The sequence below is a fragment of the Triticum aestivum genome, chromosome 5A, assembly GCF_018294505.1.
Source record: "Triticum aestivum cultivar Chinese Spring chromosome 5A, IWGSC CS RefSeq v2.1, whole genome shotgun sequence".
In the NCBI taxonomy this organism is placed as follows: Eukaryota; Viridiplantae; Streptophyta; class Magnoliopsida; order Poales; family Poaceae; genus Triticum; species Triticum aestivum.
The window spans coordinates 707,049,666-707,066,590 of NC_057806.1; the positions used below are offsets into that span (position 1 = coordinate 707,049,666).

At 43.8% G+C, this 16,925-nt stretch overlaps 3 protein-coding genes across 3 annotated transcripts; 2 read left to right on the forward strand and 1 right to left on the reverse strand.

Moving 5' to 3' along the window:
- The first annotated feature begins 1,743 nt into the window (after positions 1 to 1,743).
- Positions 1,744 to 2,801, forward strand: LOC123108559 (heat stress transcription factor C-2a-like). Its single transcript, XM_044530328.1, has one exon. The coding sequence runs from the start codon at positions 1,854 to 1,856 to the stop codon at positions 2,673 to 2,675; it is 822 nt and encodes a 273-aa protein (XP_044386263.1). The 5' UTR covers positions 1,744 to 1,853; the 3' UTR covers positions 2,676 to 2,801.
- A 3,613-nt stretch (positions 2,802 to 6,414) lies between these two features.
- Positions 6,415 to 7,516, forward strand: LOC123106168 (heat stress transcription factor C-2a). The gene has a single exon (XM_044528393.1). It carries the CDS (start codon positions 6,487 to 6,489, stop codon positions 7,267 to 7,269), a length of 783 nt encoding a protein of 260 aa, XP_044384328.1. The 5' UTR covers positions 6,415 to 6,486; the 3' UTR covers positions 7,270 to 7,516.
- A 645-nt stretch (positions 7,517 to 8,161) lies between these two features.
- LOC123106169 (basic transcription factor 3) lies at positions 8,162 to 10,649 on the reverse strand. The gene is made up of 6 exons (XM_044528394.1): positions 10,460 to 10,649; positions 9,913 to 9,980; positions 9,402 to 9,550; positions 9,255 to 9,311; positions 8,806 to 8,844; positions 8,162 to 8,632 (listed from the first exon to the last, which is right to left on the reverse strand). Exons 2-6 carry the CDS (start codon positions 9,978 to 9,980, stop codon positions 8,412 to 8,414), a joined length of 534 nt encoding a protein of 177 aa, XP_044384329.1. The 5' UTR covers positions 10,460 to 10,649; the 3' UTR covers positions 8,162 to 8,411.
- Positions 10,650 to 16,925: the final 6,276 nt, after the last annotated feature.

Below are 16,925 nucleotides of genomic sequence, written 5' to 3' on the forward strand. Positions count from 1 at the left end.
CAATATTGAATATATTTTTACAGATTTTCAAATTTTTATTATGAAATATGACAAAACTCTATAAAACATATTGATGAACTATAGAACATGAAAATAATAATAAAACTTTATAAGAGTGAATGTTTAATAAAATCATGATATTAAGCTAGAAGTGTATCGATACAGAATGGAACATCGTGATATGCTCTCGAAGACGATAAAACACTACAATAGAACATTTCAAAAAAAATGAATATATATTTTGTTTATTAAACATGTTTGAAGTGTAGTGAAAACAACAACTCATGATAGAACTTTGTGAATCATGAAGAAACTAGAAAAAAAATATTATCATTTACAATGAAATACAAAGTTTCTAAAAAATTTAAAATGTTTCATTATATTTGACAAAAAAATAATCATGGTGTTTCACTTTGGTTCATCTGTTCGAAATCATATCATAATGTTTCATTCTGTGTCAATACACTTCAAACTTAATATTGATTTTTTAATAAATAATCATTCTCATCATTCATCAATTTTTATTAGTTTTCTCATGTACTAGATTGCATCACTATGTTTCATAGAGTTTCTCTATGTTTTGAAATACAATTTTTATTTTTTCTAAATATACTTGGAAATGGTCTTGTTTGAAAATCCTAATCATAAGGAACTCAAAGATGTAAACATGTCGTAAATTAGACTTTACATTTAAAAGATAGAATCTAATGAAGTATTGAAATCATGCGAAAAAGTGTGAATAGATAAGGGCATCTCCAAGGAGCAATCAGCGGAGAAACCCGCGAATATTTGGATCGGATGGTCCCGAGACACTTTTTAGGTCTTTAACGCAAGTCGTCACATGTCCGCGAAATGACCTGGACGAGTCCAAAATCGAAACTGTCAACAAATCTAGGAAGATTTGAACAAGTCCGGACATCTGCACAGGCACACTGCCCGTTCCCACAGCCACGTCTTCGATTCATCTTTTTCAAACGTGTTCGGAAACCTTTTTTAACATAGTAGACACATGCGTTCACAGATACGCACATGCACTAACAACTATGAAAGATCGCACACACATACTATACCCTTGTAAGCATCTCTGAGAGATTGAACCGACACACCATCTTGAGATTGATAAAATCCCCACAGACGCTTTTGTAGTCAATTGGAAGTCTCTTCCCATTGAACGCACCTCGTTGGAAGGCTTGAGATAAATCCAGAAAAATGCGAACACCAATGTCAAATTTAGTTGTGGTATCCGTATCCTGTTGAGATGTGATACCATTGTCCTTCTAACTATCCGACTACAACTAAAAATACATTTAACACATGTCCACAAATATTTGGTGATTGCCCGTTGAAAATGCATTTTAAAGAGTGGTCGGCGTGTGACACAACTGCTACATGACTGATTGATGTGACACAGTAGCTTCTAAAATACCCAGTTGGGTCCCGCCGAACTTTGCACTGCCCCTGTCCGCTCGTTAACCCGTTTCTGTATCTGCTTATAACAAAACAAAATAAAAAGAGGGTAGAGAACAGGAGTCGAGATGAATAAACAAATGGAAAGCAGATGCGAGTTCAACTTAAACCTCGCCACTTTGTTTGTCTGGGCGCAAGGAGGAGTGCCACCTTCCCCCCGCTCCCATGCCGACTCAGCGGCCGGAAAATCCCGCGGCCTGCCAGGCGCCGCCGCGTGCGCAACCACCTGTCGACATCCCCTGCGGCCTGCGTATATACACCTCGGCAGCTCGGCTCGACACGACACAGCTCCTCCCAGTCCGTCCCAATCCACTCACCGCACGACACCCCGCTCGTTCCCCAAGTAGCTAGCAGCAAGCAAAGATCCATCTTCTGGCCGTCTCGTGATGATGAGCGGCGGCGTCAGCGGCATGGAGTCGTCGTCCTCATCCGGGAGCTCCTCTGGTTCGGCTGCCGGGGCGGGGGTGGCGCCGTTCGTGGCCAAGACTTACGGGATGGTGGACGACCGGCCCACCGACGCCGTCGTCGCGTGGGGGCCCGCCGGCAACAGCTTCGTCGTCGCCGACCCCTTCGCCTTCTCGGAGATGCTGCTGCCCGCGCACTTCAAGCATTCCAACTTCTCCAGCTTCGTCCGGCAGCTCAACACCTACGGCTTCCGCAAGGTGGACCCGGACCGGTGGGAGTTCGCGCATGCCTCCTTCCTCCGCGGCCAGACGCACCTCCTGCGCCACATCGTCCGGCGCCAGAGCAGCGGTACCGGAGGCAGGCGCGGCAAGGACGACCGCGAAGATGAAGACGGCAGCAGCGCGATGTTAGCCATGGAGGTGGTCCAGCTGAGGCGGGAGCAGAGGGCCACCGAGGAGCGCGTGGCGGCGATGTGGCGCCGGGTGCAGGAGACGGAGCGCCGGCCCAAGCAGATGCTCGCCTTCCTGCTCAAGGTGGTCGGCGACCCCGACATGGTGCGCCGCCTCGCAGGCAGCGGCCAGGACGAGGACGCGCGGGTCAACAGGCCGCGGCTGCTTCTCGACAGCAGGGAAGAACAGAGGATGCCCGTCGACGGGCAGTCGTACCACAATCACAGCAACCTGAACATGGAGGAGGCCTATGTGCTGGAGCCCAGCGTGGAATTGTACTACGCCGGAGGCGACGTGCAGGCGGACGGCGGCGGACACCCGCCGTACGCGTTCCACGTCAACAGCGGCTACTGACTGCGTGCGTGAACGCTGTCCGGCATCTGTATTTTGTGGCTTTGTCGAGAGAGAAATAGGCACGTGCAGGAAGCTAGCCAGATACTAAATACTCCGGCATAGCTCAGGAACAGAAACGCCGCACTTGTATAAGAGACGCTTAGATCACAATGTCTCTGGAATTTAGTCAGTGTAAGTTTATATTTCTTTGTACTCTCTTCGTTCTTAAGTATATCTCATTTTAAAGATTTTAGTATAGACTATATATGAATGTATATAGACATATTTTAAAGTATAAATTCGCTTATTTTAATTCGTATGTAGTTTATATTGAAATCTCTATATATCTAAGAACAAAAAAGTCTATATCCAAGAACAAAGAAAGTAGTTTATATTTATTTACGGAGGAAGTGTTGACGTATAATGTGCTGCCTAGTCTCTTTCATCAGATCGGTCTTTTAGTTGTATTGGTTAGAGTGTGCATTTCTACATGGTATCGAAGCCAAAAGGTCTTGAGTTTAATACCTGGCTGGCGCAATTAAATTGTAGCCCAATTTCGATCCACGTTTAGGCCTGAGAAAGCCACACATGAGGAAAAGTGTTGACGTATAATGTGTTGCCTAGTCTTTTTCATTAGATCGGTCGGTCTTTTGGTTGCATATAGTTTATTTCTGCGTGTTGGCTATTTCTATTAAAACATGATTCTGGCTTGTCTTTTCTCTTTGCCGGAAATGAATCTGCCTGTCACCGCGACGTGTTGGCTACCTCGACCACCGCTCCTGCGCCCTCGATTACTTTGATATATGGAGCAAGGCTATCACCTTATGATTAATATTTTTCCAAAACATATGTGAGGGTACGGCGACTATGGGGAGCCGTTATTGGGCCAGCCAAGTAACCACACGGGCGTGTCAGACTGACATCACCCATACTTTTTTACATTTTTACTATTGTTTATATTTTGAAATATTGTAAATATATATAATGCAAAAAAACACGTTCACATATGTTTTGGAAAAATATTAATCATGTATTAGAAAATGTTAAACAAGTATAGCAAAACATTAATCGTGTGTACGGATAAATGTTGGTGACATTAAAAAATGGACGTGATATTTAAAAGATGTTTTTACAATACAAATAAATATTTAAAGAATTAAATAATTGTTTTTAGAAATGTACATTACATTTTTTAAAATATTCAAGAGTTTCAAAAACGTGTTTGTGGAATTTTCAGAAAAAAGTATACAATGTTAAAAAAATGTTTCGTGATGTAATAAAAAAATTGTGCTATTAAAAAAATGCACATGAAATTTTAAGTAAAAAATCAATCGATTCAAAACAAATGTTCATGAAATTTTTCAGTGTTGACTATAAAATGTAAAAAGATGTTCCTGTCATTAAAATAATGCTTATTCACATTATAAAAAAGTATGTGATATTTTATAAAAATTGTTCAAGTGTGTCTAAAAAAGGCCGTGCAAATTTTAAAAATGTTCATACAATGTAAAACATGTTCATGTAGTTTAACAAATGTTTATTGCCATTAAGAAAATATGCAGCATGTATTTGGAAAATATTACTGTCTATTCAGAAAAAGTGTTCAAAACATGTATTTTTTAAAATGAAAATCATGTGTTTGAAAAAATTTCGAAGTGTGTCAAAAAATAGGGTTATAATGATACCCAACCACAACCCTCTGTCTTCCTTTAATTATATCTCACCTCATCTAAAATTTCTAGTTGGCATGAACAATACTTACAAGTCATCTTTTGGCCGGTTCATGAATCATTGGGCCTTATATATTTCGTAAGCATTTAACTCCAAAACAACTATAGACAAATCATATGAACTACTTTGTGCATCTGATGGAAAAAAATGATAAACGCCATGATAACGTTGGTGGATTATTATAATCATATAAGTTTAGAACATACTTTACCATTGGCGGTATTACCTCGTAATATTTCTAAATAATCAAATGCAAGATGCAGAGCTCAAGCTCAAATGCATAGCAGTTCACAATCTTTTTTTTTAAGTTCCTTCTAGCTCCTTCATCTTCATCCTCTACAATCATGTTTGCATTATCATCCGAGCTGTCATCATCTCCCACAAGGTCTCTGGATCTCCAGGTCCTCGAAAAATCGCAAAACGGGCTTGGAGCACTCCAGATGCCCTCTTCACATCCTTGCTAGCTCCTTCTTATATTTGGGCAAACTGAGCTCTTTTCTGACCAACTGGCTCAAAGATGGTCTCGACGAAGGTCACCAATGGAGGATGGATACCATTAACTAGATAGTAGCCCATGATGTAGTCATGACCATTGATGGTATAGTTGACACGGAGGAGTTTGTCCTTTAGTCAACCTACCAAACAAAGAAGACTGCTGCAACACGTTGATGTCATTGTGAGACCTAGGCATGCCAAATAAAGCGTGTCAAATTCATAGGTCTTATGATGCAACAGCTTCAAGAATGATTGTGGGCTTCTTAACATGTCCCTAATTTTTGCCCTTGGAGAGCACATGGGCAGTTTTTCTGTCTCCATTGCATGCAGTCGAGGGATCCAAGCATACCTAGCCACCCTCTTACTTCTGAGAGTGACATTAGCCTTTCGGTGTCTACGTCAGTTGGTCCTCTTAAGTACTACAGTCCAAACACCTTGACCACCCTTTTAGCAAACCTCACCATGGCAACTCTACATGTGCTTACAAACATTCAGAGGTACTTGTCCCATGAATCTGTGTTGGTTCCATGGGCGAGTATCCTCAATGCAGCGTGCACTTCTGCTAATCAGGGTATCCATTTTTTTTCCAATGGCGTCATTTTTCAAGATGAAGTAGTCATCATAAGCTCGGACACCATTGTTGAGGCGACGAAAACATCTCTGCGCATCCGAAAGCGCCGGTGAAAATTGTTCGTGAATAGGGCATCTAGGGCAAAGTAAAACTTTCATCATCGTCAAATGCCCTCGTGTCCTCTTCCGATTCAACACTCGATGTTTCTTGATTGATCCCTTAAAATTCAAGACATGATCCTCCGCATGATCTGCTTCTACTAGGACCTCCTGCATCATCGTTGTTTCATCCACATCTGATGAGGACGACTCCATGAAGTTGATGTAGAAGTACATGTCGTCAGAATCCATCGTGTTTGCCTCGAAGTATCAAAGTACATAGAAAATGTCAACGCTATGACATTTGGACAAACACTTTGTGGGTGTGGTGTCCGCCGTGGATGGCAACTGCAGGGGTAGACGGTACCAGGGCAGCGGATGGGCAAGGGGAGCGGGCGATGGTGTAGTCAAAGCGCGCCTGGTTTCTGGTTGCAACGGCGAAGATCTGGGCGGGTTGATACAGCGGCCGCGGCAGCCTATCCAGGAGCGGATACAAAAAGCTTTGGGAGCGAAGTGAGAAAGATACACATGCTTTAGGCGTAGTTGCGGGTGTGTCGAGGGTGTCGAAGGCCTAATGGCGAAGGACCGGACTCCCGCGAGCCTCCCCAACTTTACATTCAATTGCTTAAATTCTCATCTGCAAATATACATGGCACTGGCGAACCAACCTGTGGTTGGATGGTTAGAGGGACAATTGTATCCCCGGCCCACCAAGATTCAAGTCCTGGTGCTCACATTATTCGTGGATTTATTTCAGTATTTTCAGTGATGCGCTTTCGGCGGGAGGGGACGTTTTCATCGACGACGAGGCGTCTACGGTAACTTTGTAAATTTCAAGATGTCATGTCGTCGCAGTCGCAGTCCGCTCCCCCTTCATTCCCCGACCAGCAACAAGCAAGCGAGCATCGTCTCTTCTCTCTCTCCCTCCGTCGCCACGATGAGCGGCGGCATGGACTCGTCGTCCTCGGGCTCCGGGAGCTCTGGTGGTGCGGGGGTGGCGCCGTTCGTGGCCAAGACGTACGGGATGGTGGACGACCGGGCCACCGACGCCGTGGTCGCGTGGGGGCCCGCCGGCAACAGCTTCGTCGTCGCCGACCCCTTCGCCTTCTCGCAGGCGCTCCTCCCGGCGCACTTCAAGCACGCCAACTTCTCCAGCTTCGTCCGGCAGCTCAACACCTACGGCTTCCGCAAGGTGGACCCGGACCGGTGGGAGTTCGCGCACGCCTCCTTCCTCCGCGGCCAGACGCACCTCCTCCCCCGCATCGTCCGCCGCCAGAGCAGCGCCAAGCGCGGCGGCAAGGAGGGCGGCGAGGAGGAGGATGAGGAGAGCAGCAGCACGGTGTTGGCCATGGAGGTGGTCCGGCTGAGGCAGGAGCAGAGGGCCACGGAGGAGCGCGTGGCGGAGATGTGGCGCCGGGTGCAGGAGACGGAGCGCCGGCCCAAGCAGATGCTCGCCTTCCTCCTCAAGGTGGTGGGCGACCCCGACGTGCTGCGCCGCCTCGCGGGCAGCTCGGGGGGCGGCCAGGACGAGGGCGCGGAGGAGGTCAAGAGGCCGCGGCTGCTGCTCGACGCGGACGGCGCGGGGGTCGACGCAGGGGGGCTGTTGTACCACCACCACCACAGCGGCAACCTGAACCTGGAGGAGGCCCTGGTGCCGGAGCCCAGCGTGGACATGTACTACGCCGGAGGGGACGGTTTTCACATGGACAGCGGCTACTGACCGGCTGCTGGTTGGGCGGCCGATCAACCCCCTCCCCACTGTCCCCGACTGCTCTGCTCTGTACTGTATCTGTATGTATGTAGAGAAAGGAGGCTAGATAGGGGTTAGGCTCTGACTTGTGGCTGTAGAGGAGATCGAATCTCAATCTGCGAGACATATTTTTGTTTACTGTGTGTATTTTAGCTCAGCAACTTTGATCAGGTGAGATGTGTAAAACCTGTGTTTGTGTTGCGAGGCCAGGAATGCGCAATGCTGGAGGCACATGCGGCATCACGTCTCATGGATCTGCTCTGCTCAGGTCTCTTACTCCCTCCGTTCCTTTATGTAAAGTATATTATTTTTATTTTTGGCATGGTGATCAACACACATAATTACAGATTAGTTAGGACTTGGCAAATTAATTGATTAGTGGTAAGTAAATTAGTTAGTCCAAAAAAGTAAAAGATACATGCAATCAATAGAGATATTTTACTTCTTTTGCTGCGAGTCTGGAGGGTTAACAACGAATTAAAAGAAATGCACCTTATATTTTAAAATTTTATCAAAAATCAAATACACCATATATAAAAGGAGCGGAGGGAGTATGATGACATGACATAATGGGCAAGGCCATAGTCTTGTGTTGCCAGGGCCGTTTGGGCGAGAAGATTGATGGACACAATTATGTTATGGCCTAACAGTAGTGACAAATCTTTTACAAAAATCAATTGTTCTTCATCTGAAGCTCAGTGCAGCTATCGCTTGTGATTCTCAGGTAGAAAAGGAAGTAAACCTCTCCACAAAATCACAAGCAACACACGCTACTACGGCAAGGTTGGGCATGCGCATAGCAATTTCCTGAAAATTAACTGCCACTGGTTGGACCTCGACGGCACACATTTCTGACAAGACCTATCCATCAAACATTGCAACTGTGCATATCAAACACTTTGGAATGGTAAACCATAATTGTCGTAAAACTCAGTTCCGCCGTCGGTTTGGACACAACCCACGGCCGAGACAAAACCAACCGGAGGAGCGCTAGAAATGAAAGATGGGCCAGAGTTCTCACAGGACCATGTCTCTGGCATATACAGTAATAAGATGCCAATCAACCCTGAACCAACAAGGAACCCTTCACAACAACGAATGGCGTGACAAGATTACGACGACTCTTTCTTCTCCTCCGGCTCCGCTTCCTTCTTCGCCTCGGGTTCCTTCTTCTCCTCTGCGGCCTCTTCGAAGGTCTCTCCTGGGACGAGCTCTGGGACATCGTCATCATCGTCCTGGGCAGCACCGATGCTGGCGCCGCCAGCCTCACCACCAGGCATCTGCTTCTGGAACTGCTCCGCAAGCCTTCGCAGGTTGTCCAAGTTATCCGGGCCTGGCAAAAAGGAATTTCCTGTTGAGACATGGTGTAAACGCACTTGCTTGGTTGAGATGTTTTACTGTCTTTCGATTCAAGTATGGTGGTATTAACACAGTGAGCAAGACATTTCACCAGAACATAGGCAATTATTGGACTAGACTAATGTGAGAATGTGAAGGGGGACATACCCAGTTGGTTGATAATTGTCGGCAGTAAATCTTGCAGCTCTGTAAACAATAAAAGCCAAAAATGAAATTGCAGTTACATCAAGTCAAAAAATGTAGTGCTCAGTCACAAGGAACATATATGGTAATGAAGAATATATAGTATATAGTATGTAGCAAGGTGTACATCTTCAACCTCATGATATCATCATTAGTAAACTGTAACATTACTTTTGAAACATAATGAGACTACTAACTTTGATTTACAAAAGTCATGTACAGACAGTTAAAGTTGATAGCATATGCCATCTACATCATAATATTTATGTACCCATGAAACTTAAAGGTAGATGCACAACTAAAGATGAGATCACTGCCAAAGCAGCATATCTTAGAGATATTTATGTTGCTCCAGAGAAAGAAGGCTACTTAATGAAACAATTAAGCCATGAAGATTTTAAAGCAGGACTTACTTTTCGTCTGTGGTGTTCCACTGACTACCCATGTGTTTGCGGCAATTGATGCTTGCACTGCAGGAAATCAAGAAATACCAATGTTAGAATAGATGTGCAAGTGGATCCTTAATTCTGTAGACGAAATGGTACAAAATGTCATTTCACCTTTCGGGTTCTGAAATTGGATGACAACGTCATCCTTGAAAATGTTGACCTCTTCAATACCAGGAATGGTGTTCACTCCTACTCTCTTCAAGGTGCTTTGAAGCCTCTTGTCATCAGTGGTCGTGGTCTTGTGAACGGCCTTCTTCTTCCTGCCATCAGCGGAAAGCTTTTCAATAATAAGTATAGCAATAGGAGAAACGTTCATACTATTTTTATACTCTATAAGCTGATATGCATCCACTAAATGGCATTCACTGACAGACCAATACAGAAATGTAACACCAGTATGTTTGGATGATGATGTATGCTTTAGCTAGCATGCTTCAAATTTGGCATTTCTAAACAGGATATCAGCAATAATGGTTCACAGGGCACAAATTATTCATTCCGAGGAGACATTTTAGGGCTGAAACAATAGATTTACTACCGTGCTTCAAGCAGGAAACACTAGTGCTCACACCAAAACCAATATGGACGACAGTAATAACAAGTTTAACATCGGAGAAAGCACCTGCGCACGCTGCCCTTGCCCCCGGTGCGCACGGCACCGGCCATCTTCTTCAGCTTGTCGACATTCATCTGCACGACACACATGAGTTCTTGCGTTAATAACGGTACATGGGAGCAAAAAAAAGGGATCTCCCAGTACTCTTGGTCAAAGTTATAGTAAGTGTTGAGCCGTGGAAGCAGGGCCGGCGGCATGGGCAGCGTCCAGTCACTGACTACTCCGGCCGCGGAGCTGCAAGTTGCCAAATCTAGCAGCGGGCGATTCATCCTACCCTACCGACCCCGAATCAGCTTGAACGACAGAGCAGCCAGATCGAATCTCGCGCCGACCAGTCCGCCGGGCAAAATCCGACCTAAGCCAAGCACACCCGCGACGGCAGCAACCGGAACCACGACGCCAACCGGCGAATCCGCAGGCACGACAGATCGACGGCACCGTACAGTCCATCTCCGTCCATCTGCCCGCCCGCAGGCCACGCGATTAAACTAAAAGCTGCGGCAGCAGAGCGTAGCGCCGCAAGGGGGGCAGGAGATGGGCGCTGGGGGCATACCTTGGGCAGGCGACGACGGCGGCGGCGGCGGCGGCAGCGAGGGGAATGGGGGGGATTAGTGGGAGAGAAGATAGGGGTCGGGAGGCCAACCACTGCGAAAGGGGGCTTGCTTTCCTCTGCTCGGCTCGGTGTTAGGGTTTTATCACCCCAGGGGCCGATCCTGGCCGTCCGATCCCACGGGGGGGGTGAGCTCTGAGGTGAGGTGAGGTGAGGTCAATGATAAGGTAGTACGTATATGATGGAATTTTAGTGGGAAAACAAGGTATGGTTAAATTAACAAACACACCTTGTGGAGCAGGAGAAATGACGATATTATTTGTGAGAAGCGTTCTGATATCGTGATAATGTTCTCCTCTATGTTCTTGAAGTTCTATCAGATGCAATCTTCTTTTACGGTGTGTTTGTTGGGATCCGATGAATTATGAGTTTATGATTTGAATATCTATGATTAGTAATTGGAGTCTTTTCTAAACTACTTTATAATGTATGATTGTTATAGCTTTGTATTTCTCTTTGATCTATCCGTTTAGTTTCACAAACTAGATTGATTTATCTTCAGTTGGAGAGGTGCTTTGTGATGGGTTCAATCTTGCAGTGCTCTATCCCAGTGACAGAAAGGGACAAGACATGTATTTGTATTGTTGCCATTAAGGGTAAAACGAGGAGGTTTATTCATATTAGTTGAGTTTAATTTGTCTACGTCATGTTATATTGCTTAAGGCGTTACTCTGTTTTTATTAATTTAATACCCTAGATGCATGCTGGATAGCAGCCGGTGGGTGGAGTAATAGTAGTAGATGCAGGCAGGAGTCGGTCTACTTTGTCTCGGACATGATGGCCATATACATGACCATTGCCTTGAATATCGTCATAACTATGCGCTTTTTTATTAGTTGCACAATAGTAATATGTTTACCCATCGTATGCTATGTGTTCGGGAGAGAAGTCTCTAGTGAAAATTATGGCCTGAGGTCTACTTTAATCACATATTAAATCTGAAAATACCTTGCTGCACTTTTATTTTGTTTTATTTTGCTTTGCAATTTAATTTTTTATCTATCACTATCAGAATTAATCCTTGCAAGTAACGAGATCAAGGGGACTTATAACCCTCTTGCCCGCGGTGGGTGCAAGTATTTGCTTTTGTCTGCGTAGGTGTTGTTCACGAGGCTTTGTGTGATTCTCCTACTGGATTGATACCTTGATTCTCACTGAGGGAAAATACTTACCTCTATTGGGTTGCATCTCATCTCCTCTTCAGGGAAAATCACAACACAGCTCACAAGTAGAACTGACCAATTAAACATGTCTATGTTTTACTAATATCAGCATCATATCATATTCGAATTTGTACAAGTAAACTTGTTTAGCTTGATGGGTGGAGTAGTGCTATTACGACACGAAGCACATAGGCTGATCGTAGTGATCATAAAAGGGGAAATGATAACCCACAAGTATAGGGGACCGTAACAGTTTTCGAGGGTAGAGTATTCAACCCAAATTTATCGATTCAACATAAGGAGAGTCAAAGAATATTTGCAAGTATTAGCAGTTGAGTTGTCAATTCAACCACACCTGGAGATTAATATCTGGGGCAAAGTGATCAGTAGCACAGTAATATGATAGATTTGATAGTAGTGACAGCAGCAACAGTAACGGTAACAATGATAGTAATAGCTTTGTAGCAGTGACAATAGTAACAACAACAATAGTAACTTAGCAAGATCATTATGTAGGAAAATCGTAGGCATTGGGTCGACGATTTGTTGGATGATATTCACCATATAACAGTCATAACCTAGGGCGATACGGCACTAGCTCCAGTTCATAAATATAATGTAGGCATGTATTCCGTAAATAATCATATGTGCTTATAAAAATAACTTGCACGACATCTTTTGTCCTACCCTCTCGTGGCAGCGGGATCCTATTAAAAACTAAGGCATATTAAAGCCTCCTTTTAATAGAGAACCGGAACAAAGCATTAACACACGGTGAATACATGAACTCCTCAAACTACGGTCATCACCGGGAAGTGTCTCGACTATTGTCACTCCGGGGTTGCCGGATCATAACACGTGGTAGGTGACTATAACTTGCAAGATCGGATCTAGAACATAGATATAATGGTGATAACATAAACGGTTCGGATCTAAAATCATAGCACCCAGGCCCAAAGTGACAAGCATTAAGCATGGCAAAGTCGTAGCAACATCAATCTTAGAATGTAGTGGATACTGGGGATCAAGCCCTAACAAAACTAACTCGATTACATGATGAATCTCATCCAACTCCTCACCGACCAGCGAGCCTACGAAGGAATTACTCACTCTCGATGGAGAGCATCATGGAATTGGTGATGAAGGAGGGTTGGTGATGACGAAGATCGAAGTTCCCCCTCTCCGGAGCCCCAAACGGACTCCAGATCCTGTCTCCCGATTAAGAACAGGAGGTGACGGTGGCTCCATCTCATGAAACGCGATAATTCTTCCTACCTAATTTTTTTCTGGAAACATGTGATTTTGTAGCGTCGATTTCAGGGTCTGCGGGGCCACCAGGTGGGGACAACCCACCTAGGTGCGCCTAGAGGGGGGGCGCCCTGGTGGGTTGTGCACACCTAGGTGCCCCCCTACGGTGGTTCTTGGCTCCAGAAATTATCTTTATTCATATAAAAATTCCTCGCAAAGTTTCGTTCCAATCCGAGAACTTTTATTTCTGCACAAAAACAACACCATGGTAGTTCTGCTGAAAACAGCGTCAGTCCGGGTTGGTTTCATTCAAATCATGCAAATTAGAGTCCAAAACAAGAGGAAATATGTTAGAAAAAGTAGATATGACGGAGACGTATCAACTCCCCCAAGCTTAAACCTTTGCTTGTCCTCAAGCAATTCAGTTGATAAACTGAAAGTGAAAAAGAAAAACTTTTACGAACTCTTTTGCTCTTGTTTGCATAAATAAGCTTAAATAGCATCCAGGTTTTCAACCAAGATTATAACTAACCATGTCAATATTAACTCTTAAAAATTATATTAACTCATATCAATGACATAATCAAGTAGCGAGCAATAATAAGATATCTCAAATAACAACACGTTGTCAAAACAACCATGATATAATATGACAATAGTGGTATCTCACTAGCCCTTTCTGAGACCGCAAAACATAAATGCAGAGCACCTCCAAAGTTCAAGCAGCGACTAAACATTGTAATTCATGGTAGAAAAGATCTAGTCATGATGCACCCAACATTAGCAACACACAATGCATAAGCATGACAACATCGATATGAGGAGAATAAGGAGTGGAAAGACCCTAAGCTTGGGGATGCCTAAGGCACCCCAAGGTAATACTCAAGGAAGACTCAAGCACCTAAGCTTGGGGATGCCCCGGAAGGCATCCCCTCTTTCGCCTTCAAAACTATCGGTATACCTTACTAAGAGCTATATTTTTATTCGTCACATGATATGTATTTTTCTTGGAGCGTATTTTCAATTTTACTTACTGTTTGAATAAAATCATTGGATCTGAAATCTTGAATGAAAAAGAATCCTCCCATGGCTAGTTAATTATTTGACTACTCAGTGTTCTTCACTTATATCTTTTTGGAGTAGTTTGTCATTTACTCACGTGCTTCACATATATCCTATGAGTAAATGGTTGAATGAATTGAATATCATAAATCTGAATGTATATACATTTCATATGCTTACAACATGGGGAGTAATGACTTCACACATAATAAGTATAGGTAGTAAACTTATTGGAAGTTAGCAAACGCAGAATTGGTCACTTGAACAATTCATGAAAGAATATTGTCGGAAGAGAGATTTCACATGTAAATATACTATCTTGGACATCTTTTGCAATTGTGAGCACTCATCAAAATATGACATGCTAAAAGGTTGATGTTGGACAAGGAAGACAACTTAATGGGTTATGTTTTCCTATATCCGAAATGTTATATTGTCTTGGATCATCCAACATGTTGAGCTTGTCTTTCCCTCTCATGCTAGCCAAACTCTTTGCACCAAGTAGAGATACTACTTGTGCTTCCAAACATTCCTTAAACCAGTTTTGTCATTAGAGTCCACCATACCTACCTATGGATTGAGTAAGATCCTTCAAGTAAGTTGTCATCGGTGCATGCAATAAAAATTGCTCTCTAAATATGTATGATCTATTAGTGCGAAGAAAATAATCATTAAACGAACTTGTGATAAGGAAGAAATAAAAGCGACAGACTGCATAATAAAGGTCTTTATCACAAGCGGCAATATAAAGTGATGTTCTTTTGCATTAAGGTTTTGTGCATCCGACCATAAAAGTGCATGACAACCTCTGCTTCCCTCTGCGAAGGGCCTATCTTTTACTTTTATTTTCTACCCTTATACAAGAGTCATGGTGATCATCACCTTTCCCTTTCTACACTTTTTCCTTTGGCAAGCACTTTGTGTTGGAGCGATCCGGATACACTTGGATGTAGGTTTTCATAAATTATTATTGTTGACATTACCCTTGAGGTAAAAGGTTGGGAGGCGAAACTATAAGCCCCTATCTTTCTTTGTGTCCGATTAAAACTTTGAACCCATAAATATCACATGAATGTTAGAAATTGTGAAAGATTAAATGATAGTTGAGTATGTGGAGTTTGCTGAATCAAAGATCTTACATATACCCTTCTAAAAATAAGATGAATTGCAATTGTTTGATGACTAAGAGCACGATTTTTTAGTTTTCAAGAAAATTTATGATCTATACTTTAACATGTGAATAGCTTGTTACTTGATCATGAGAAGTTTTATGAGTTGAGCTACTGTTATGATATATAATGATGCTATAAAAAGTGATTGAAACTATCATTGATCAAACTTAAGCACTTGCTAGCATTCACACTTCATAAATTATTTCTTTTATCATTTAACTACTCGAGGACGAGCAAGAATTAAGCTTGGGGATGCTGATACGTCTCCAATGTATCTATAATTTATGAAGTATTCATGCCATGTTTACAATAGTTTTATATGATTTTGGTATGATTTGATTAGAACTAACCCGGACTGACACTGTTTTCAGCAGAACTACCATGGTGTTGTTTTTGTGCAGAAATAAAAGTTCTTGGAATGCGATGAAAATCAACGGAGAATTTTTCCAGAAAATATAAAAAATACTAGAACAAAAATCTACCGGAGTGGAGTCTCGTGGGCCCCACGAGGGTGGGGGCGCGCCCTTGTGCCTCGTGGACTACCCGTGGGGCCCCCTGACTTGTTCTCGACGCCAACCTCTCCTATAAATACCCAAACCTCCAGAAATTAACCTAGATCGGAAGTTCCGCCGCCGCAAGCCTCTGTAGCCACGAGAAATCAATCTAGGCCCTGTCTGGCACCCTGCCGGAGGGGGCCATCATCACCGGAGGCTATGGAGGAGGATCCCGGAGGGGCCATCATCACCATGAAGGCCAAGGACCAGAGGGAGAACCTCTCCCCATCCAGGGGGAGGCCATGGAGGAGGAAGCGCAAGGGGGAGAACCTCTCCTCCTCTCTCTCTCGGTGGCATCGGAGTGCCGTCGGGAGGGGAATCATCACCGCGGTGATCGTCTTCATCAACATCACCATCCTCATCTCTTTTACGCGGTCCACTCTCCCGCACCCCGCTGTAATCCCTACTTGAACATGGTGCTTTATGCCACATATTATGATCCAATGATGTGTTGCCATCCTATGATGTTTTGAGTAGATATCCTTTGTCTTTGGGTTGATTGATGATCTAGATTGGTATGAGTTATATGTTTTATTTTGGTGATGTCCTATTGTGCCCTCTGTGTCGCGCAAGCGTGAGGGATTCCCGCTGTAGGGTGTCGCAATACATTCATGATTCGCTTATAGTGGGTTGCTTGAGTGACAGAAGCATAAACCCGAGTAAGGGGGTTGTTGCGTATGGGATAAAGGGGACTTGATGCTTTAATTCTATGGTTGGGTTTTACCTTAATGATTTTTAGTAGTTGCGGATGCTTGCTAGAGTTCCAATCATAAGTGCATATGATCCAAGAAGAGAAAGTATGTTAGCTTATGCATCTCCCTCATATGAAATTGCAATGACGACCACCGGTCTTGTTAACGATTGCATAGGAAAATTCTGCACACCGACCCATCATTATCCCACACTCGCTATTTATAATATTTAGTAATATATTCTAACTTTAAGATAACAGCACCTACTTTTATATTTTAGCTCTCCGATATCATGCAAAGTTATCCTCTTCATACCCACAACGTAGTTTTATTTCTCGTTTCTAGTTGGAAGCAAATGTTCGGTGTACATAGAGTCGTATTAGTGGCAGATAGGACTTGAGAGAATATTGATCTTACCTTTAGCTCCTTGTGGGTTCGACACTCCATACTTATCACTTCCACCTTTGGAATTGCTACGATGATTCCCTGCACTTGGGGATTATCAGGTGGCGTGGGCG

What these genes read in the sequence shown, in the direction of transcription:
- LOC123108559 (XM_044530328.1), top strand. Translation starts at nt 1,854, where the DNA reads ATGATGAGCGGCGGCGTCAGCGGCATGGAGTCGTCGTCCTCATCCGGG.
- LOC123106168 (XM_044528393.1), top strand. Translation starts at nt 6,487, where the DNA reads ATGAGCGGCGGCATGGACTCGTCGTCCTCGGGCTCCGGGAGCTCTGGT.
- LOC123106169 (XM_044528394.1), bottom strand. Translation starts at nt 9,980, where the DNA reads ATGAATGTCGACAAGCTGAAGAAGATGGCCGGTGCCGTGCGCACCGGG. An exon ending in GGCAAGGGCAGCGTGCGCAG is followed by an intron (nt 9,551 to 9,912) that starts GTGCTTTCTCCG and finishes CGCTGATGGCAG; the next exon opens with GAAGAAGAAGGCCGTTCACA. An exon ending in TGGAACACCACAGACGAAAA is followed by an intron (nt 8,845 to 9,254) that starts GTAAGTCCTGCT and finishes TATTGTTTACAG; the next exon opens with AGCTGCAAGATTTACTGCCG.